We start from the raw sequence: 19,533 nt of genomic DNA, 5'->3' as shown, positions 1-19,533 counted from the left end.
GGTGTTGAAGGATTGTGTGCTTGTGGGTTCAGCCCCTCCCTTCTCACTGACGAGTTTATCAATTGTTTCGAAGGGTCCTCTAGTCATGTGACCTACCGAGCTGTGCTCACTGGAACATGAGAGTGTATCCACCATACAACTGATGGAAGAGTGGGTTGAGAATGTGAGAATGATCCAATCGTTGTGGTGCAGAGTGCAGGCCTCAGTGTGACTAACAGTTGTCCGATTGTCATTGCTATATAACCTCAATAGTCCAGAGTGCCCTGAGGAGATAACTAATCGGACGCAGATGGCTACTTCAACTTCCTCTTATGGCTACTACCACACCCACAGAGAAGAGTGTAGTGGTCAATGTTGGTGCAGTGGCTGGTGGGGTGGTTGCTGGAATTGCTGTGCTAGTACTGATCATATTGCTTGTGCTGGTTATGTTGAGGCAACGGAGGTCTGGATCTAAGGACATGAGTGATGAGAAGACAGGCAGCCAACCAACACAGTGAGTGTTAGTGTGCATGGTCTGTGAATGAAGTATAGCTGTACATACCAGTGTGGTTGTATAGAGAGCTTCTGCCCTTATACTAGAATAATTATAATTATGTACCGGCATGCATGTGAGTTCATATATTATTCTATTTCGACCCCCAGTGGTGATGATTCATCTCCCCTCCCATGATTACGAGGGGTTGAGCAAACTACAAGAGGAGGCTACCTATGAGGTGGTGGACCAGCCACGCCCCCCTCCTCCTGCAGACTACCAGCTCTCAGCCCGTGCAGCTTATGCACCCACTGACTGCAACACAGAGAACAAGTAGACACTATAACAACACAGTCTAGTTTGTCAATGTATGTGTCACTGTTTTAGCAGTTGTTTTATTGTTCACAAACAGCAACTGAAATTTGCTGAAGGCAAAAATCATCAAAATAATAAATTACTAGGGGTACTCTGAGGTACCGGGTACACATGGTGCAATCCTCCTCAGTCATTAATTTTGCATGGCTTATGATGTCATTTAAATTAAGATTATATCTTTCACTTCAATTGACATGTGCACATAAAATACAAGACTTTAATTAATTAAGTGTTTTTCTAAGCTAAACCGTAGATCTATGGCTAAACTGAGGCAAGGATTGGTGTGATCGTGGTGAAATTCCATTAATGGTTGACGCCCACTCTGTCACTGATTGATCAACACTAGCTAGCTAGCTAAACTTTTAGAGAATGGCTACTGTAACTCTATTTCTCTGCTGTCTGCTGGGAAGTGTTTCTCTTGTGTATGGGCAGACTTTGAGTGAGTTGATATGCAGTGCAACCTGCTTTACTGTATTTACTACTGCAAACCTCACTAGTCAATAGGTTTGCTGTTTGTTCTATAATTAAATCTTGTGCTACTGGTGAATCTAGTAGTATAGATTTGTTATCAGAGCATCAATTAATGGCATACAGTTCGACTGGCATTACCAAGTGACCCCTCTGGCACTGACCGCACTGGACAGATCATCTCATTCTCTGATTTTGGACCAGGAGCTAATAGTGTTCCACCAGCCTTGTATTGCTACAATAACAACAATGGTGCTGTAACGTGGGTGTTCCCAGGGGGTAACGTGCCTGTAGTTTTCAACAGACCTGCAACTGGGGACGAACTGTTCATCAGTGCTGTTGGTAATCCTAGAGCCGTTATTCTGCATCGTGGTCCCACACACTTCAGTCCTGATGGAGAACACTGCTGTAGGAGGAATGACAATTCACTGAGGATATGTGTCACCTTCAGTGAGTGCTGACTATATTGTCTATGTCCAATACTAACCCCCACCCCACACAGCTCCCTGCCCCACACTGAGTCCCCTCACTAACTCTAATGGAAGGATTTCATACGACCCAGACACCAACATAGCCACCTACGGCTGTGTCCCTGGATACGCACCAACTATCACCAGTGGAGACCAACAGAGGACTTGTCAGAGTGATGGTACTAGTGCTGGTACCTGGACTGGAACAGCAGCTACACTTACTTGCGCACGTGAGTATATACTGTATTACTAGAATGTTTCACGAGCATCAAACATTTGCAAACATTTCGATTGTTGATTAATTTGCAACAATAAAATCTGCAAAATCTATTAGTAAATACACACGATCCTTGCCAGAATGCAATAGTTAAATCACAAAGGGTCAAATTTTCTGCTGATTTGGCTCATTCGCAAAGGTTTTTTACCAGCAAAATATTCTAGTAATACGGTACTGCAAACTGCACTTGAGCAATGCAAGCATAATTGATCATTGTAGTGTCATCCATTGACTGTGGGGGGACACCTCCCTCCATCACCAATGGCTCTCCTGGAGCACCCACCAGCACAACTCTTGGAGGGTTCGTGACCTACACCTGTAACACTGGGTATGAAGTCTCCACTGGAGTCACCACAGCAATGGCTACCTGTATGGCTAGTGGGACCTGGGGACCTCTACCAACTTGTCAGAGTATGTGAAGTTGCTATTCTGATTGATAAATTCAGTGAATGGTACACAGTTGTGGATTGTGGCTCTCCTACCACCATTGACAATGGATCTCCTGGATCACCCACCTCCACAACCTACCAAGGGACAGTGACCTACACCTGTGTCAGTGGGTATGAGGTCTCCACTGGAGTCACCACAGCAATGGCTAGCTGTATGGCTAGTGGGACCTGGGGACCTCTACCAACTTGTTCACGTATGTATCAAATACCTCTACTTCTTCACACACGTAACGTACATTACGTTGCATGATTAATCTATACAGGTGTCTCATGTGGTGACCCTCCCCCTGGCAACAATGCATCTCCTGGATCACCCACCAGCACAGTGTACCAAGGGACAGTGACCTACACCTGTACCCCTGGATATTGGATCTCTCGAGGATCCTTCTCAGCAACGGCTACCTGTGGGGCTAATGGGATGTGGGGACCTCTACCAACTTGTACAGGTAAGTGAAGTTGTTATTCTGATTAATAAATGCAGTGAATGGTATACAGTTGTGGATTGTGGCTCCCCACCCACCATTGACAATGGGTCTCCTGGATCACCCACCTCCACAACCTACCAAGGGACAGTGGCCTACACCTGTGTCAGTGGGTATGAGGCCTCCACTGGAGTCACCACAGCAATGGCTACCTGTCTGGCTAGTGGGGCCTGGGGACCTCTACCAACTTGTTCACGTATGTATCAAATACCTCTACTTCTTCCACACTTAACGTACGTTACGTTGCACGGATACAGGTGTCTCATGTGGTGACCCTCCCTCTGGCAACAATGCATCTCCTGGAGAACCAACCAGCACAGTGTACCAAGGAGCAGTGACCTACACTTGTGTCACTGGATATTGGATATCTCCAACAGTTTTCTCAAGATTTGCTACCTGTGGGGCTAATAGGATGTGGAATCCTGTACTAACTTGTACAGGTAAGTCGTGGTGGATTGTAACAGTCCATGTCATCTTTTTCCTGTCTATTTTACAGCTGTTGACTGTGGACCTCTGACTATTAATAATGGACAAGTCAGTACATCCCCTGGAACCACCTTTGGGGGCATAGCTACCTACACCTGTAACACTGGATACACTCAAAATGGACCATCCACCAGAACATGTCAGGCTGATACAGTGTGGAGGGGAGATGCACCAACTTGTGATGGTGAGATGATTAAAGTACTACATGTATAGCGGGTAATTTTTTACTGGTTTCATATTTTCTTTGAACTACCCAATTGTATTCATAAAGCTTAGAATAATTGCACGATTTTAATTTTCAGATTAATGCTCCAACTACGAACTTCCATACGAAAATAACCAGCATACTGTATCTCCCCCACACACAGCCCTGTGTCCTCGTGAGCCCCTCTCCAATGGAATGGTGACCTACTCACCTTCTGATGATCCTCCACAACCCGGAGCAGTGGCCACTTACTCTTGTGACACTGGGTATGAACTGAGTGGTGCTAGTATGAGGAATTGTGTGGCTGTCAGTGGATGGAGTACATCTCTACCTGTTTGCAATCGTTAGTTGAACTAACACACGTTCTAATTGGTTACAATTTTTTTATATAGCTGTTGACTGTGGACCTCTGACTATTGCCAATGGAGCAGTGGACACATCCTCTGGAACCACCTTCATGATGACTGCTACCTACACCTGTAACACTGGATACACTCTCATTGGAGCAAACACTCGGACTTGTGGTGGTGATGGACAGTGGACTCCAGATGCTCCAACCTGTTTACGTACGCAAGTTATTAGCAACATCAATTGTATGTTTACCATTAGCAGTCTATAATTCATGTGGTCCACCTGTTGTCATCTATCATCCCATTAGATCTGTTTACTCAGGCTTAAACTGAAACTACATTGTTATGATGTTCACAGAGCTCCTAGCTGTGATCAGCCCCAGTGGTGGTCCAATGGCTGGTCAGAGTTTCTCCCTCACTTGTTCCCTGAGTGGAGGGGCCTCTCTACAACCCACCCTCTCCTACCAGTGGACGAGGGAGGGAGGGCCACTCATGACCAACACAGCAACCCTCAACTTTGACACTCTCTACTTGTCAGACGCTGGTCAGTACAGCTGTCAGGTCATCCTCACCTCCAGTCAGCTTGAGGGGGAACACACTGTAGCTGCTCACTACACCATTGAGTTCAGGAGTAAGTTGTCATGTGATCAATTTCACATGAATGTACATGTACCCAGGCTACATTGTTTGTACAGCTCTATTAGCATCAGTCTGTTATTTGCTTATGCCAACCACTCCACATTCCACAGGCCTGCACATTCAACTTGGTCTGGAGGGAATAACAAACTGCAGAGTGTACACTGAACAAGACGCTGATATGAAAACAGATGACATCACCAATAGTCTGACACAAGGCATTGAAAGCCAGTGTGCCTGTGGATTCAACTCTTCCCTCATTTTGAATCCCTTCATTGTTTGTTTCGATGACTCCCCTAGTCATGTGACCTACCGAGCTGTGCTCACTGGATCAGAGAGTGTATCCACCATACAACTGGCTAGGCTAATGGAACAGTGGGTTGAGAATGATCCAATCGTTGTGGTGCAGAGTGCAGGCCTCAGTGTGACTAACAGTTGTCCGATTGTCATTGCTAACCTCAATAGTCCAGAGTGCCCTGAGGACATCACTAATCGGACAACTGCTACTACCTCACCCACAGAGAGTGTAGTGGTCAATGTTGGTGCAGTGGCTGGTGGGGTGGTTGCTGGAGTCTTGGCCATTGCTGTGCTAGTACTGATTGTAATAGTGGTGCTGTTGTTACTAAGGCTACGGAGGTCTGGATCCAAGGACATGAGTGATGAGAAGACAGGCAGCAGGCAACCAACAGAGTGAGTGTTAGTGTGCATGGTCTGTGAATGAAGTAGCTGTACATACCAGTGTGGTTGTATAGAGAGCTTCCTTATACTAGAATAATTATAATTATGTACATGTGAGTTAATTTTGGATTCTTCTATTTCGTGCAGACTACCCCCAGTGGTGATGAGTCATCTCCCCTCCCATGATTACGAGGGGTTGAGCAAACTACAAGAGGAGGCTACCTATGAGGTGGTGGACCAGCCACGCCCCCCTCCTCCTGCAGACTACCATCTCTCAGCCTGTGCAGCTTATGCATCCACTGACTGCAACACAGAGAACAAGTAGACACTATGTAATAACACATGTAGTCTAGTTTGTCAATGTGTCACTACGTGTCACTGTTATTTTAGCAAGTTGTTAGTAGATCGAGATCTATATACGCAAAAATCATTCATTTGCTTTGATCAATGTTCATATAAGAATTTGCATGGCTGAAAAATAAACTATGGCGCTAACAAACATGTCATACACTGTATATATAATATGAAAGGTATATTTTTAAAGTTTCCTTGCTGGTGTCCTTGATTGTCAATGTGGCTATTGTGTGGCTATGCATGTATAGCTATTCAATGGCCACTTCAAACCCAACAGTGCTCTTGTGTGTCTCTAGTTTATGCTACGGCACGCATTCCCCACACCAGAAACAGGTGAGAGCATTTTATAGACAGTCCGAGTGATTGTTCCCATTCCCATTCCCCTACAGAGCCATTATGCAAACACCTGTCCTGCTGTTCCCATGTCAACTATATTTTTAATGAGTTTGTGCACTTCACAATGTGATCAAAACAATAAATAAATTGCTGGTTGTACTGAATTCAGGATGGTATAGTGTTGTACTGCATGACTGTATGTTAACATGCATTGGTAAGCTATATATTTAATATCTTCAATTAAAGTATGGTTTCCTTACAGGAACATGTGAGGACCTTATTAGGTATTGCAAAAACAGTACAAGAAACTGCAACCATTTTGTTGTGTATCTCAATTCTCCCTGTTGTGACTTGCTAAAATCACCAAGTTAATTGCTGTTATATTGTAGATCTAGCAGCTTTGTTTATTCTGCCATAGTGAAAAATATTCGTATTCTGTTGAGCAATATAATTTATACCAAATTGTTTTGTTTACACCCACTCTCTTTCATCCAGCCATACAAGTGGTGATCATCCCCAGTGGTGGTCCAATGGCTGGTCAGAGTTTCTCCCTCACTTGTTCCCTGAGTAGAGGGGCCTCTCTACAACCCACCCTCTCCTACCAGTGGACGAGGGAGGGAGGGTCACTCATGACCAGCACAGCAACCCTCAACTTTGACACTCTCTACTTGTCAGACGCAGGTCAGTACAGCTGTCAGGTCATCCTCACCTCCAGTCAGCTTGAGGGGGAACACACTGTAGCTGCTCACTACACCATTGAGTTCATGAGTAAGTGTTATCTATGTCAGTGTCATTATGTTGTTATTTTTCTAATTCTATTTATAAACTGGCAATGTTGTTTGAACTCTTTGTACAAGTAACCTCCCACTGCATGTATTATAGCATCTGCCTTTTGTTCTTTTGAGTGTGTGCATTCTCCCTTTTTTCCCTGACTGGAGAATTCATGAGTAAGTGGCCATGTGGGGGAGGGGGGGTCCTGACATTTGTTCTTAAACCATAACAAGTGCCATAACAAGTGAAAATAAAGTGCAACAATTTGGATCCATCAATTCTCTTTTGGTGTACAAACAGTTTATTATTCCTTTACATCCAGCACTCAACATTCAACTCCGTCTTGGTGGAATAACAAACTGTGAGGTGTACATTGAGTCAGGAAGAAGTGCCAAAGCCAGTGGCATCACTACCAGACTATCTCAAGGTGTTGAAGGATTGTGTGCTTGTGGGTTAATTCAGCCCCTGTCTTCACACTGACAAGTTCATCAATTGTTTCGATGGCTCCTCTGGTCATGTGACCTACCGAGCTGTGCTGACTGGAACAGAGAGTGTTTCTGCTGTGGAACTGATTTCTTTAATTGAACGATGGATCAGCGACACTTCAAGCATCATCGTACAAAGTACCTGACTTGGTTTGACAAACACTTGCCCTGTGGTGATCACTGACAGAGACAGTCCAGAGTGCCCTGAGGACATCACTAATCGGACACAGGTGGCTACTCCAACTTCTTCCATAGCTACTACCTCACCCACAGAGAGTGTAGTGGTCAATATTGGTGCAGTGGCTGGTTGGGTGATTGCTGGAGTCTTGGCCATTGCTGTGCTAGTACTGATTGTAATAGTGCTGGTTATGTTGAGGCAACGGAGGTCTGGATCCAAGGACATGAGTGATGAGAAGACAGGCAACCAACCAACACAGTGAGTGTTAGTGTGCATGGTCTGTGAATGAAGTAGCTGTACATACCAGTGTGGTTGTATAGAGACCTTCTGCCCTTATACTAGAATAATTATAATTATGTACCGGCATGTGAGTTAATGTATTCCATATATTATTCTATTTCGTGCAGACTACCCCCAGTGGTGATGAGTCATCTCCCCTCCCATGATTACGAGGGGTTGAGCAAACTACAAGAGGAGGCTACCTACGAGGTGGTGGACCAGCCACGCCCCCCTCCTCCTGCAGACTACCAACTCTCAGCCTGTGCAACTTATGCATCCACTGACTTCAACACAGAGAACAAGTAGACACTATAAAAAAAACAGTCTAGTTTGTCAATGTATGTGTCACTGTTTCATGTAATTTGTATAATTATGTGTCACTGTTTATTAAGTTGTTAAAATTAATGTATTGTAGATCTAAGATCATTCATTTCCTGTTATATAGCTTTGATGAATGTTCATATAAGAATTTGCATGGCTGGAAAATAAACTATGGCGCTAACAAAACATGTCATATGAAAGGTATCTTTTTAAGGTTTCCTTGCTGGTGTCCTTGATTGTCAATGTGGCTATTGTGTGGCTATGCTATTCAATGGCCACTTCAAACCCAACAGTGCTCTTGTGCGTCTCAAGTTTATGCTAGGCACGGATTCCTCACACCAGAAACAGGTGAGAGCATTTTATAGACATACCATTCCCATTCCCCATACATGCAGAGTCACTGTACGAACACCTGTCCTGCTGTTCCCATGTCAACCACTATACCAGTGAACACAGACCATTTGACATTAAAGCATATTTTGAATGAGTTTGTGCACTTCACAATGCAATAAATAAATTGGTTGTACTATTTATTTTAATACTGGATGGTAAAGGTATTGTACTGCACTGCATGTACTGTAGCACTGTATACTGCATGTACACAATGTTTTGGTTTCTTTGTTTCCCTCCCTAAGGCTGGTCTGCTGAGTCGTATCCAGGAGACATTCAACTACATCGTGTGTCAGGAGGTGTTCTACCAGCCCGTCACTACCACCTGCAGCCACATCATCTGTAAGGTGGAGAGAAACCACTGACCACTAGAGATCACTAATGTACTGTGTCTTTTACATACACATTGTATATGTGTGGCTTCATAATAATTTTAGTTTCATAGACCTTTTTTAATTAATTAAATGCATCAATTTCTATAATTATTGTGCATCCAGTAAACTGCATGGTTTTGCTTTGAGTATCTTATGCAAGTGTACGTACACTATTCCACTGCGTCCCTCACTTACCCCCCCCCACACACACACACACACACACCCACACTAGACGTGTCTGAGTCGTTCCTTCAAGGTGGATGTGTACAGCTGCCCCAACTGTCGTCATGACCTGGGCAAGGACTATGCCATGACAGTCAACAAGTCCCTACAGGCAGTACTATTGGACCTGTTCCCTGGATACAATGGAGGGAGATGACACTACACACACTAACTGGGACCACTGAACAGTGTTATTCTATAGAACTGCAATTTAATGTGCACACTTCCTTATCATGACTTTGTGTATAGTGTTAGCCTTGATCCCAGGCCTAGTTTTCGCTTTTATAACGGTTAGGCAAACAACTAGGCCTGGTACTAGTTGTCTGTGCATGTGTCAGTCGTTTGTCAGATTCTGACGAATGGATATTCTCCTTCACTTTTGTGACATTTATATTCTTGTACTATCGTGTACTAGAAGTCAGTTCCCGTTTTATCATTATTGGAATCGATTGGAATGGCTCTTAGCTGAAGCTTCTCTCTTCTCTGAAGCTTATTCTGAAGACTGAACAACAAGGGAAGCGGTATAAAGCTTTGTCAAGCTTGTTAAGGTCAGATATTTTGTGTGGGCCCTATGGCTATGCTATCAAGTCTTGTTCATGTTTGGCAAGATCTACTGGTAGGTAGACTATAGTTTCATCATTAATATGGTGGATCAAGTGAAGAGTGTGAGCTAGAGAACTTGGTGCTGCCATCATCAGCTCGTCGACAATGACACTAACCTGTTTAATACGAGAAATTTAATATGTATAGATCTACACGTACACGTATTTAGAATGTCTACTTCTCTGTACAGGAGCAATGGCTAATATCCAGCTATCCCAACAGTGCTCCTCTTGGCTATATTAACGGACGAGACTGGACAGTTTGAGGTAAGGGTTTAACCGTCTTTGGTTTCTTTTAATATTGTCCTATACTCACAGGACTGGAGTATGACCTGCTCATTCGAGCGTTGCTGGGTAGCTCAGAGACATCAAGAGAATCTACGTTTTCTCAAGCAAAATGTAACTGAGTTACGAGTTGGGGCCTAGAATCAGAGAAGTCTGCTAAATCTTTTTGAAACGTAATTTGAAGGCATTCATCATCCTGAAGTTTCCCTGGGTCACTGTAATTGTGCTGCAGCACAACTGGCAACTGCCAGGCCTTTGTGAAGCAGCTCCCTATGTGCATCTTTTGTGTACTCCCTATGTGTGCATCTTTTGTGTACTCACTCTGTGCATTTTCTGTATACAAATTCGATTATTGATTTATTAAATATTTTTGCCGACCACAAATATACAATGAAAATTTGACGCATGCACAGACAACTAGTACCAGGCCTAGCCTCGATCCCAGGCCGAGTTTTCGCTTTTATAACGGTTAGGCGAACAACTGGGCCTGGTACTAGTTGTCTGCGCATGCGTCAGTCGTTCGTCAGATTCTGACAAATGGATATTCTCGTTCACTTTCGTGACATTTATATTCGTGTACTATCGTGTACTAGAAGTCAGTTCCCGTTTTATCATTATTGGAATCGATTGGAATGGCTCTTAGCTGAAGCTTCTCTCTTCTCTGAAGCTTATTCTGAAGACTGAACAACAAGTGAAGAGGTATAAAGCTTTGTCAAGCTTGTTAAGGTCAGATATTTTTGTGTGGGCCCTATGGCCGGCTATGCTATCAAGTCTTGTTCATGTTTGGCAAGAATGTAGGTAGACTATAGTTTCATCATTAATATGGTGGATCAAGTGAAGAGTGTGAGCTAGAGAACTTGGTGCTGCCATCATCAGCTCGTCGACAATGACACTATAACCGAGAAATTTAATATGTATAGATCTACACGTATTTAAAATGTCTACTTCTCTGTACAGGAGCAATGGCTAATATCCAGCTATCCCAACAGTGCTCCTCTTGGCTATACTAACGGACGAGACTGGACAGTTTAAGGTAAGGGTTTAACCGTCTTTGGTTTCTTTTAATATTGTCCTATACTCACAGACACAGGACTGGAGTATGACCTGCTCATTCGAGCGTTGCTGGGTAGCTCAGAGACATCAAGAGAATCTACGTTTTCTCAAGCAATGAGTTACGAGTTGGGGCCTAGAATCAGAGAAGTCCAGCAGCCTGCTAAATCTTTTTGAAACGTAATTTGAAGGCATTCAATCATCCTGAAGTTGCCCTGGGTCACTGTAATTGTGCTGCAGCACAACTGGCAACTCCCCAGGCCTTTGTGAAGCAGCTCCCTATGTGCATCTTTTGTGTACTCACTCTGTGCATTTTCTGTGTACAAATTTCTATTATTGATTTATTAAATATTTTTGCCTACCACAAATATACAATGAAAATTTGACGCATGTGCAGACAACTAGTACCAGGCCCAGTTGTTCGCCTAACCGTTATAAAAGCGAAAACTCGGCCTGGGATCGAGGCTAGTAAGTGTGTGCTTTCAGTATGAATCCAATCAGATTCGCAAGAATGCAATTAATTAATTTTGAGCAATATATATCAGCTAACCTAGCAAGAGTTTAATATAGGATGAATAATGAACTCTTGGCTACAAGAATAATGAGAATGTTCCCCTCAAGGTTATTTCTCTGCTGTCTGCTGGGAAGTGCTTCTCTTGTGTATGGACAGCAGGCTTTGAGTGAGTTGATATAGATCATGCATAGATACTATCATGCAGTCAGCTATAATTATGGCTAAGCTAATACTAACCTGTGCTATTGGATAGTAGATGAAACAAGTATTATAGGTTTGATATCAGAGCATCAATATTGTATTTTGGCATACAGCTGGACTTGGCAGCATCCAATGAATTCGGTGATGGCACTGACCACACTGGAGAGATCATCTCATTCTCTGATGTTGGATCAGGAGCTAATGGTGTACCACGCCCCTGGTTTTGCTTCACCGTAAACACTGATAGTGTATTGTGGCTGTTCCCCAATGGGAGTGCATTGCAATTTGAAAGTAGATTGTTGGCAGTTCAGGACGAAGTGTTCATCAGAGATGTTCCTAATTATGGCGTTGCTCTGTATCGTGGTCTCACACACTTCAGTCCTGATGGAGAACATTGCTGTGTGAGGACTGCCACCAATGAGAGGAGATGTGTCACCTTCAGTGAGTGCTGACTATATTGTCTATGTCCAATACTAACCCCCACCCCCCACAGCTCCCTGCCCCACACTGAGTCCCCTGTCTAATGGAACGATCTCATACGATGCAGACACCAACATGGCCACCTACACCTGTGACCCTGGGTACGCTGTGACGACCATCTCATCCATCACCTGTAATGATGTCACAATGCAGTGGAGTAGCACTGTGAGACCCACTTGTGAACGTAAGAGTAACTATTATCAATATTTTTCTAGCATTGTCATTAAATTTTGTCCTGGCCATCTGTACCGACCAAGAGTGTAAAATTGCTTTCATTATAATGTGTGCAGTCAGCACCACTACCTGCTCTGACTTGCCTGCTCCAACCAATGGAATGATTGGCTATAATGCGGAGACCATGAATACTAGACCAGTGAACACCGTGGCCACCTTCACATGTAACACTGGATACACTGTGACTGGTGATATGACCAGGACTTGTGGGGCTGGTGGAGTGTGGAGTGGGACTAATCCAACGTGTACTCGTAAGTTACTCACATTCTCTTGTTTTTAAAGCTTATTATTATACACTGCAGTTGTTGACTGTGGCCCCCTCACTGACCCCACCAATGGAATGATTACTTTATCCACTACCACCTTTGAGAGCACAGCTACCTACTCTTGTAAAAGTGGCCACAATCTGAATGGAGACACCACTAGGACTTGTGGGGCTAATGGAGACTGGAGTGGCAGTGTACCAGCTTGTGATAGTATACGTTAAATTATAAGGCTCTATTTGTTTGTTTTATGAGCCCATTCTTATACACTGCAGTTGTTGACTGCGGTGTCCTCACTGACCCCACCAATGGTATGGTTGATACACCCACTACCACCTTTGAGAGCACAGCTACCTACTCCTGTAACCCTGACTACCAGATGACTGGACTGATAATGAGGACGTGTACTGCTAGTGGATGGAGCACTGGAGATGACCCTGTCTGTACTGGTGAGGGGGATGAGTGTTGTGAACTGGTGTCAAGTGTTCCCCCACAGCCATCTGTCCTCTCCTCACCCTCACCAATGGATTCATCGTCTACGATCCAAACTCATCCCCCGTACTAGAGGGAACCATGGCTACACAGAGCTGTGTCACTGGGTACACCGTGTTAGCTGGTGGAGGCACTAGGACCTGTCAGTCTGATAGATCATGGAGTGGAACACCCCTCACTTGTACACGTATGTACTCAAACTGAGTTATAGAACTAAATGCTATTTCTATTCAGTGATTTGCCCCAACGTCCCACCACCGGCCAATGGAGTGGTGACCTACAGCGACCTCACCATTCCCAGAGCTGTGGATTCCACGGTTACCTACAGCTGTGTCTTTGGGTATGAATTCAGTGCATGGAGCTGTACCAAGGACCTGTACTGTCAGTGGGTGGAGTAATGGTGGTAGTCCAACTTGTACAGGTTAGAAGTTTAATAGGCACATTGTACACATGTAATGTTGTTCCTTACAGTTAGCTGTGGATCATTGGATGATCCTATAAATGGAAGAGTCACTACAACAGGGACCACCCTCTCAAACACTGCTACCTACACCTGTAACACTGGCTATACACGTAGTGGAGGTCAGACCAGGACTTGTCAAGCTAGTGGAGACTGGAGTGGGTCAGAACCTGTGTGTAATCGTGAGTATGACCATCAATATCAAATACAAATTTATTTTTGTTGTTTAGCTGTCAACTGTGGTTCCCTCACTGACCCCATCAATGGAGCAGTGGACACAACCTCTGGAACCACCTTCATGATGACTGCTACCTACACCTGTAACACTGGATACACTCTGGTTGGAGCTGTGACCAGGACTTGTCAAGCTAATACAATGTGGAGCCTCACTGCACCCACCTGTACTGGTATGCCTCGTGTAGTAGTCAAGTGTATAGATGGTACCTTATAACGAACACAGTTACAAATTGTGAATTTTTTCTGCTGATTTGTAATCGTGAGTAAGATTTATTGTTTGGGTGTCACAAGTTATTATGCCTCGAGGCGTAGCCACACGAGGGATACGGTAAAGCTGACTGTGTGTGTGTGTGTGTGTGTGTGTGTGTGTCTGTCTGTGTGTGTGTCTGTTCCAGCTGTAACTGCTCAACGGTTGCAATGCGACGAAAGCTAACAGCTTCTATAGGCTTCTAGCCACGTTCTCTTGGATTTTGATTCGTGGATTAGCAAACTAAAGCTTCTTTCTCGAGTTATGGCTAGTTTGACTCACATTGAAGTCTGTTGCAGTCTCTTCAGAATCTTTCATAGCATCATCTGTCCGCACAAACTTTCTATTCAACATATGAGTTAGCCTTGCACTAAAGCGCTAGCTTTTTGTTAGCTACAATACTCAGAAAATATCTGTTAAAACAGCTAGCTAGCAGCAGCCATTAATTTTGTGAAAATTGATCTCTTTGGACACACCCTTTAATTATTCCTATGGATGTAATGCGCATGCGCGCTCATTCCCCATGTGGGAGAAATAATATCCAAGATCCAGATCCTCCTGGCAGAATCATCTTTGTCTTGAGGGCCTGGTAAGCCACAAAACACTACCATATAACAATATAGATAACAATATGCATGTACACAGGTCTTTTCTTCTTAGATATTATATACACTGAACTACAGATCCTGGAAGAATCAATTTTCTTCTTTCTTGAGGTCCTGGTAAGCCACATAATACAATAAATAATAACAATAGATGCATGTAAATAAGTTTTTTCTTCTCAGTGACTTTATATAGATAAGCTAACTTTAATATAAAATTCATTATAGAAAGTAACTAATATAACACTCTAATACTTTTGAGCGAAAGCAAAAACATGGCGAGAGGCATTAGCACAGCGCCAGCTTGAACACTAGTTGTTATAGCTGTTGATAGTGAAAACGATCCACTTATTTCCATTTAGTGATTTGCCCCAACCTTGGCGTACCAACCAATGGAGGAGTGACGTACAGTGACACCACCATCCCCAGAGCTATGGACTCCACTGCCACCTACAGCTGTGTGACTGGGTATGACTTCAGTGGGACACTATCAAGGACTTGTGCTACCACTGGGTGGAGTGCGCTAATTGGTGGTACTCCTACCTGTACAGGTTGGTGAATGGCAAAAAAATGCTACTGTGGAGAATACTGTTCCTCATATGTAGTAACAGTCATTATACTGATCGTATCACTGATTATTGTATGCAGTGATTTGTCCCAACCTCCCTGTACCAACCAATGGAGCACCACTTGTGTACAGTGACACCACCATCCCCAGAGCTGAGGGCTCCATGGTTACCTACACCTGTACTGCTGGCTTTGAACTAATTGGTACCTCAATGAGGACGTGTAGTGACAGTGGATGGGATGGAACTGCACCAACCTGTAGAGGTAAAGATTGTTTTGTATCCTTATATGCTATCTCTATAATTATACTTCTTTACAGCCATCTGTGATATCCTTACTGTACCAGACAATGGAGTGATCAGCTACAGTCCAGACACCACCCCCAGACTAGACGGAGCCGTGGCTACATACAGCTGTGATGAGGGATACAGAGTGTCCAGTGGACCTGATAGAGATTGTGGGATCAGTGGAAAGTGGAGTGGAATGAGCATTACTTGTCCAAGTGAGTTCAATAATTATGATAATCTACGCTAATCTACTCTCACCAGTTGTGGAATGTGGTGTCCCTCTTATGGTTGCCAGTAGCACCAGAACATTCCCTCCGACAACATTTGGACAGACTGTCACTTATTCTTGTCAAGACAACTTTGTGTTATCTGGGAATTCAACCCTGACTTGTATGGCTAGTGGACTCTGGGGCACACCTCCAATATGCTCTCGTGAGTTAATAATCTTTAAATATCATATCTGTATATTGTATTCATGCAGCTATTTGTCAGGATTCCCTCACCTTCTAATGGAGTGGTTAGCTATGATACGATGTTCTCCCCAAGACCAGCGGGGACAGTGGCCACCTACACCTGTGGCACTGGGTACGATATCTTTGGTCCCAGAACAAAAACATGTCAATCAGACACTACCTGGAGTGGAGGAGACATTGTCTGTGAAGGTATCTTCCTTTATTGCTTGTCCCTTTAGTGTACATGACTTCTCTTACAGCAAGCTGTCCTGCTCTCACTCTATCAAATGGTGACATCACTTACACCGTGGACACCTCACCTAGTCCAGTGGGTACTGTGGCTACCCACTCCTGTAGTGCCACGTTTGTGCTCTCTGGTGATGCTACCAGGACATGTACTAACAGTGCTAGTGGAGGAATGTGGAGTGGATCAATACTAACATGTATTGGTAAGCTATTATCTTCAATTAAAGTTCCTATAATTATGGTTTCCTTACAGGAACATGTGAGGACCTACCCAGCATCACTAATGGAGTCATTGCTTATTCATCGACCTCTCCTCCACGCACTGATGAGAGTACTGCCACTTATTCTTGTGGGATGGGGTCTTTGCTACGTGGAGACAATATGAGAACATGTCAATCAGACCGTAACTGGAGTGGAGCTGAACCATTCTGTCAAAGTCAGTTCTCACACATGTCTTTATAGGAAAAACATTACAAGAAACTGCAACCATTTTGTTGTGTATCTCGATTCTCCCTGTGGTGACTTGCTAAAATCACCAAGTTAATTGCTACCAAACTGTTATTGTAGCAGCTTTAATTTGTTTATTCTGTCATAGTGAAAGATATTAACCATTGTTTTGTTTACGCCCACTCTCTTCCATCCAGCCATACAAGTGGTGATCATCCCCAGTGGTGTTCCAATGGCTGGTCAGAGTTTCTCCCTCACTTGTTCCCTGAGTGGAGGGGCCTCTCTACAACCCACCCTCTCCTACCAGTGGACGAGGGAAGGAGGGTCACTCATGACCAACACAGCAACCCTCAACTTTGACACTCTCTACTTGTCAGACGCTGGTCAGTACAGCTGTCAGGTCATCCTCACCTCCAGTCAGCTTGAGGGGGAACACACTGTAGCTGCTCACTACACCATTGAGTTCAGCCATTGAGTTCAGGAGTAAGTTGGAAAACCTTTACAATTCCACTGAAAGCATACATGAAAGTAAAACCTTACTAAAGATCGTGTAACTATAGCTAGTGTTGATACAGATTCACATCATTATACCTCGAGGCGTAGCCGCACGAGGGATATGGTAAAGCTGACTGTGTGTGTGTGTGTGTGTGTCTGTGTGTCTGTTCCAGCTGTAACTGCTCAACGGTTGCAATGCGACGAAAGCTAACAGCTTCTATAGGCTTCTAGCCACGTTCTCTTGGATTTTGATACGTGGATTAGCAAACTAAAGTTTCTTTCCCAAGTTATGGCTAGTTTGACTCACATTGAAGGCTGTTGCAGTCTCTTCAGAATCTTTCATAGCATCATCTGTCCGCACAAACTTTCTATTCAACATATGAGTTAGCCTTGCACTAAAGCGCTAGCTTTTTGTTAGCTACAAGACTCAGAAAATATCTGTTAAAACAGCTAGCTAGCAGTACGTAGCCATTTATGCTTGTGAAATTGATCTCTTTGGACACACCCTTTAATTATTCCTTTGGATGTAATGCGCATGCGCGCTCATTCCCCATGTGTGAGAAAATAATATCCAAGATCCAGATCCAGATATCCTCCTGGCAGAATCATATTTTTCTTGAGGGCCTGGTAAGCCACAAAACACTACCATATAACAAAATATAGATAACAATATGCATGTACACAGGTCTTTTCTTCTTAGATATTATATACATTGAACTACAGATCTTTAATATAAAATTCATTATAGAAACTACTATAACACTAATACTTTTTGAGCGAAAGCATAACATGGCGAGAGGCATTAGCAAGCGCACGCTTGCAACACTCGTTTTTTTGGTAACAGTTTATTTTTGTTTTATAGCACTCAACATTCAACTTCGTCTGGATGGAATAACAAACTGTGAGGTGTACATTGAGTCAGGAAGAACTACCAAAGCCAGTGGCATCACTACCAGATTATCTCAAGGTGTTGAAGGATTGTGTGCTTGTGGGTTCAGCCCCTCCCTTCTCACTGACGAGTTTATCAATTGTTTTGAAGGGTCCTCTAGTCATGTGACCTACAGACCTGTGGTCACTGGAACAGAGAGTGTATCCACCATACAACTGTCTAGGCTAATGAAACAGTGGGTTGAGAATGATCCAATCGTTGTGGTGCAGAGTGCAGGCCTCAGTGTGACTAACAGTTGTCCGATTGTCATTGCTAACCTCAATAGTCCAGAGTGCCCTGAGGACATCACTAATCGGACAACTGCTACTACCTCACCCACAGAGAGTGTAGTGGTCAATGTTGGTCCATTGACAGTGGCTGGTTGGGTGGTTGCTGGAGTCTTGGCTATTGCTGTGCTAGTACTGATTGTAATAGTGGTGCTGTTGTTACTAAGGCAACAGAGGTATGGATCCAAGGACATGAGTGATGAGAAGACAGGCAGCCAACCAACACAGTGAGTGTTAGTGTGTGAAGGAAGTAGCTGTCATAACTACGTGTACCGGTATGATTGTAGAGAGCTTTTGTTATGTGCTTAATATTTATTTTTCATGTAGTCTCTGTTAATGGATTCCATTCTTCTATTTCGTGTGCAGATTACCCCCAGTGGTGATGAGTCATCTCCCCTCCCATGATTACGAGGGGTTGAGCAGACTACAAGAGGAGGCTACCTATGAGGTGGTGGACCAGCCACGCCCCCCTCCTCCTGCAGACTACCAGCTCTCAGCCTGTGCAGCTTATGCACCCACTGACTTCAACACAGAGAACAAGTAGACACTATAAAAACACAGCTGTCTAGTTTGTCAATGTGTCACTGTTTCATGTTATTTAGCAAGTTGTTAGATCTAAATTAAATTAAATTATAGGCAAAAATCATCCGTTCATTTCCTGTTAGCTTTGATCAATGTTCATAATTACAAGAATTTGCGGCTGAAATTAATTATTCAGTGTGCTCACAAAACATGTCATATGAAAGGTATCTTTTTACTTGCTGGTGTCCTTGATTGTCAATGTGGCTATTGCTGTGGCTATGCATGTATAGCTATTCAATGGCCACTTCAAACCCAACAGTGCTCTTGTGTGTCTCAAGTTTATGATACGGCACGGATTCCTCACACCAGAAACAGGTGAGAGCATTTTATAGACATATTGTTCCCATTCCCATTCCCCATACATGCAGAGCCACTGTACGAACACCTGTCCTGCTGTTCCCATGTCAACCACTATATATATATACCAGTGAACGATAGACATTTGACATTAAAGCATATTTTTGAACACAGGACTGGAGTATGACCTGCTCATTCGAGCGTTGCTGGGTAGCTCAGA

The 19,533-nt window shown here is 43.7% G+C and overlaps 5 protein-coding genes and 1 long non-coding RNA gene across 11 annotated transcripts in view; all 6 read left to right on the top strand.

Moving 5' to 3' along the window:
• The first annotated feature begins 1,108 nt into the window (after nt 1-1,108).
• LOC135334789 (sushi, von Willebrand factor type A, EGF and pentraxin domain-containing protein 1-like) lies at nt 1,109-8,090 on the top strand. 2 transcript variants are annotated; one of them, XM_064530112.1, is made up of 15 exons: nt 1,109-1,286; nt 1,442-1,765; nt 1,818-2,015; nt 2,282-2,473; nt 2,523-2,705; nt 2,775-2,957; nt 3,007-3,189; nt 3,251-3,433; nt 3,490-3,663; nt 3,848-4,027; nt 4,077-4,250; nt 4,393-4,665; nt 4,784-5,306; nt 7,680-7,730; nt 7,880-8,090. In XM_064530112.1, the coding sequence occupies exons 1-15, from the start codon at nt 1,217-1,219 to the stop codon at nt 8,055-8,057; spliced, it is 3,069 nt and encodes a 1,022-aa protein (XP_064386182.1). In that variant the 5' UTR covers nt 1,109-1,216; the 3' UTR covers nt 8,058-8,090. The 2 variants fall into 2 exon arrangements, with proteins under 2 accessions (XP_064386182.1, XP_064386181.1); XM_064530111.1 differs by lacking the exons at nt 7,680-7,730; nt 7,880-8,090 and adding an exon at nt 5,496-5,846 and having other exon boundaries at nt 1,111-1,286; nt 4,784-5,360.
• Nucleotides 6,243-18,222, top strand: LOC135334856 (uncharacterized). Its single transcript, XM_064530218.1, has 4 exons — nt 6,243-6,252; nt 16,531-16,713; nt 16,922-17,207; nt 18,082-18,222. Exons 2-3 carry the CDS (start codon nt 16,632-16,634, stop codon nt 17,197-17,199), a joined length of 360 nt encoding a protein of 119 aa, XP_064386288.1. The 5' UTR covers nt 6,243-6,252; nt 16,531-16,631; the 3' UTR covers nt 17,200-17,207; nt 18,082-18,222.
• On the top strand, nt 9,439-11,346 carry LOC135334863 (uncharacterized). Of its 2 annotated transcripts, XR_010394378.1 has the most exons (4): nt 9,439-9,606; nt 9,852-9,927; nt 9,979-10,978; nt 11,030-11,346. It is a non-coding gene; the product is annotated as an uncharacterized LOC135334863 (long non-coding RNA). The 2 variants fall into 2 exon arrangements; XR_010394377.1 differs by having other exon boundaries at nt 9,439-9,927.
• Nucleotides 11,503-19,533, top strand: part of LOC135334825 (P-selectin-like) — a 53,451-nt gene continuing 45,420 nt past the window's right edge. Inside the window, exon 1 of one of the 3 annotated variants that reach the window (XM_064530171.1) lies at nt 11,503-11,675. In XM_064530171.1, coding sequence (XP_064386241.1) covers nt 11,567-11,675 — 109 coding nt within the window. In that variant the 5' untranslated portion in view covers nt 11,503-11,566. The remainder of the gene's footprint in view (nt 11,676-19,533) is intronic. The other 2 variants (XM_064530169.1, XM_064530170.1) reach the window with 2 other exon arrangements.
• LOC135334769 (uncharacterized) overlaps nt 11,830-19,533 on the top strand; it is a 41,416-nt gene continuing 33,712 nt past the window's right edge. The window contains exon 1 of the mRNA XM_064530076.1: nt 11,830-12,151. The gene's annotated coding sequence lies outside the window, so the exon portion shown is untranslated. The remainder of the gene's footprint in view (nt 12,152-19,533) is intronic.
• The window catches only part of LOC135334819 (CUB and sushi domain-containing protein 3-like), a 20,810-nt gene continuing 14,501 nt past the window's right edge, over nt 13,225-19,533 (top strand). Inside the window, exons 1-8 of one of the 2 annotated variants that reach the window (XM_064530159.1) lie at nt 13,225-13,366; nt 13,414-13,600; nt 13,651-13,821; nt 13,870-14,046; nt 15,088-15,276; nt 15,374-15,556; nt 15,612-15,794; nt 15,841-16,011. In XM_064530159.1, the coding sequence (XP_064386229.1) occupies nt 13,522-13,600; nt 13,651-13,821; nt 13,870-14,046; nt 15,088-15,276; nt 15,374-15,556; nt 15,612-15,794; nt 15,841-16,011 (1,153 nt within the window). In that variant the 5' untranslated portion in view covers nt 13,225-13,366; nt 13,414-13,521. The remainder of the gene's footprint in view (nt 13,367-13,413; nt 13,601-13,650; nt 13,822-13,869; nt 14,047-15,087; nt 15,277-15,373; nt 15,557-15,611; nt 15,795-15,840; nt 16,012-19,533) is intronic. The other variant, XM_064530160.1, reaches the window with a different exon arrangement.

This window comes from Halichondria panicea, chromosome 4 (genome assembly GCF_963675165.1).
Source record: "Halichondria panicea chromosome 4, odHalPani1.1, whole genome shotgun sequence".
NCBI classification, from domain to species: domain Eukaryota; kingdom Metazoa; phylum Porifera; class Demospongiae; order Suberitida; family Halichondriidae; genus Halichondria; species Halichondria panicea.
The sequence above is the reverse complement of the archived record's forward strand: the minus strand, read 5'-3'. Positions and strand labels throughout refer to the sequence as shown.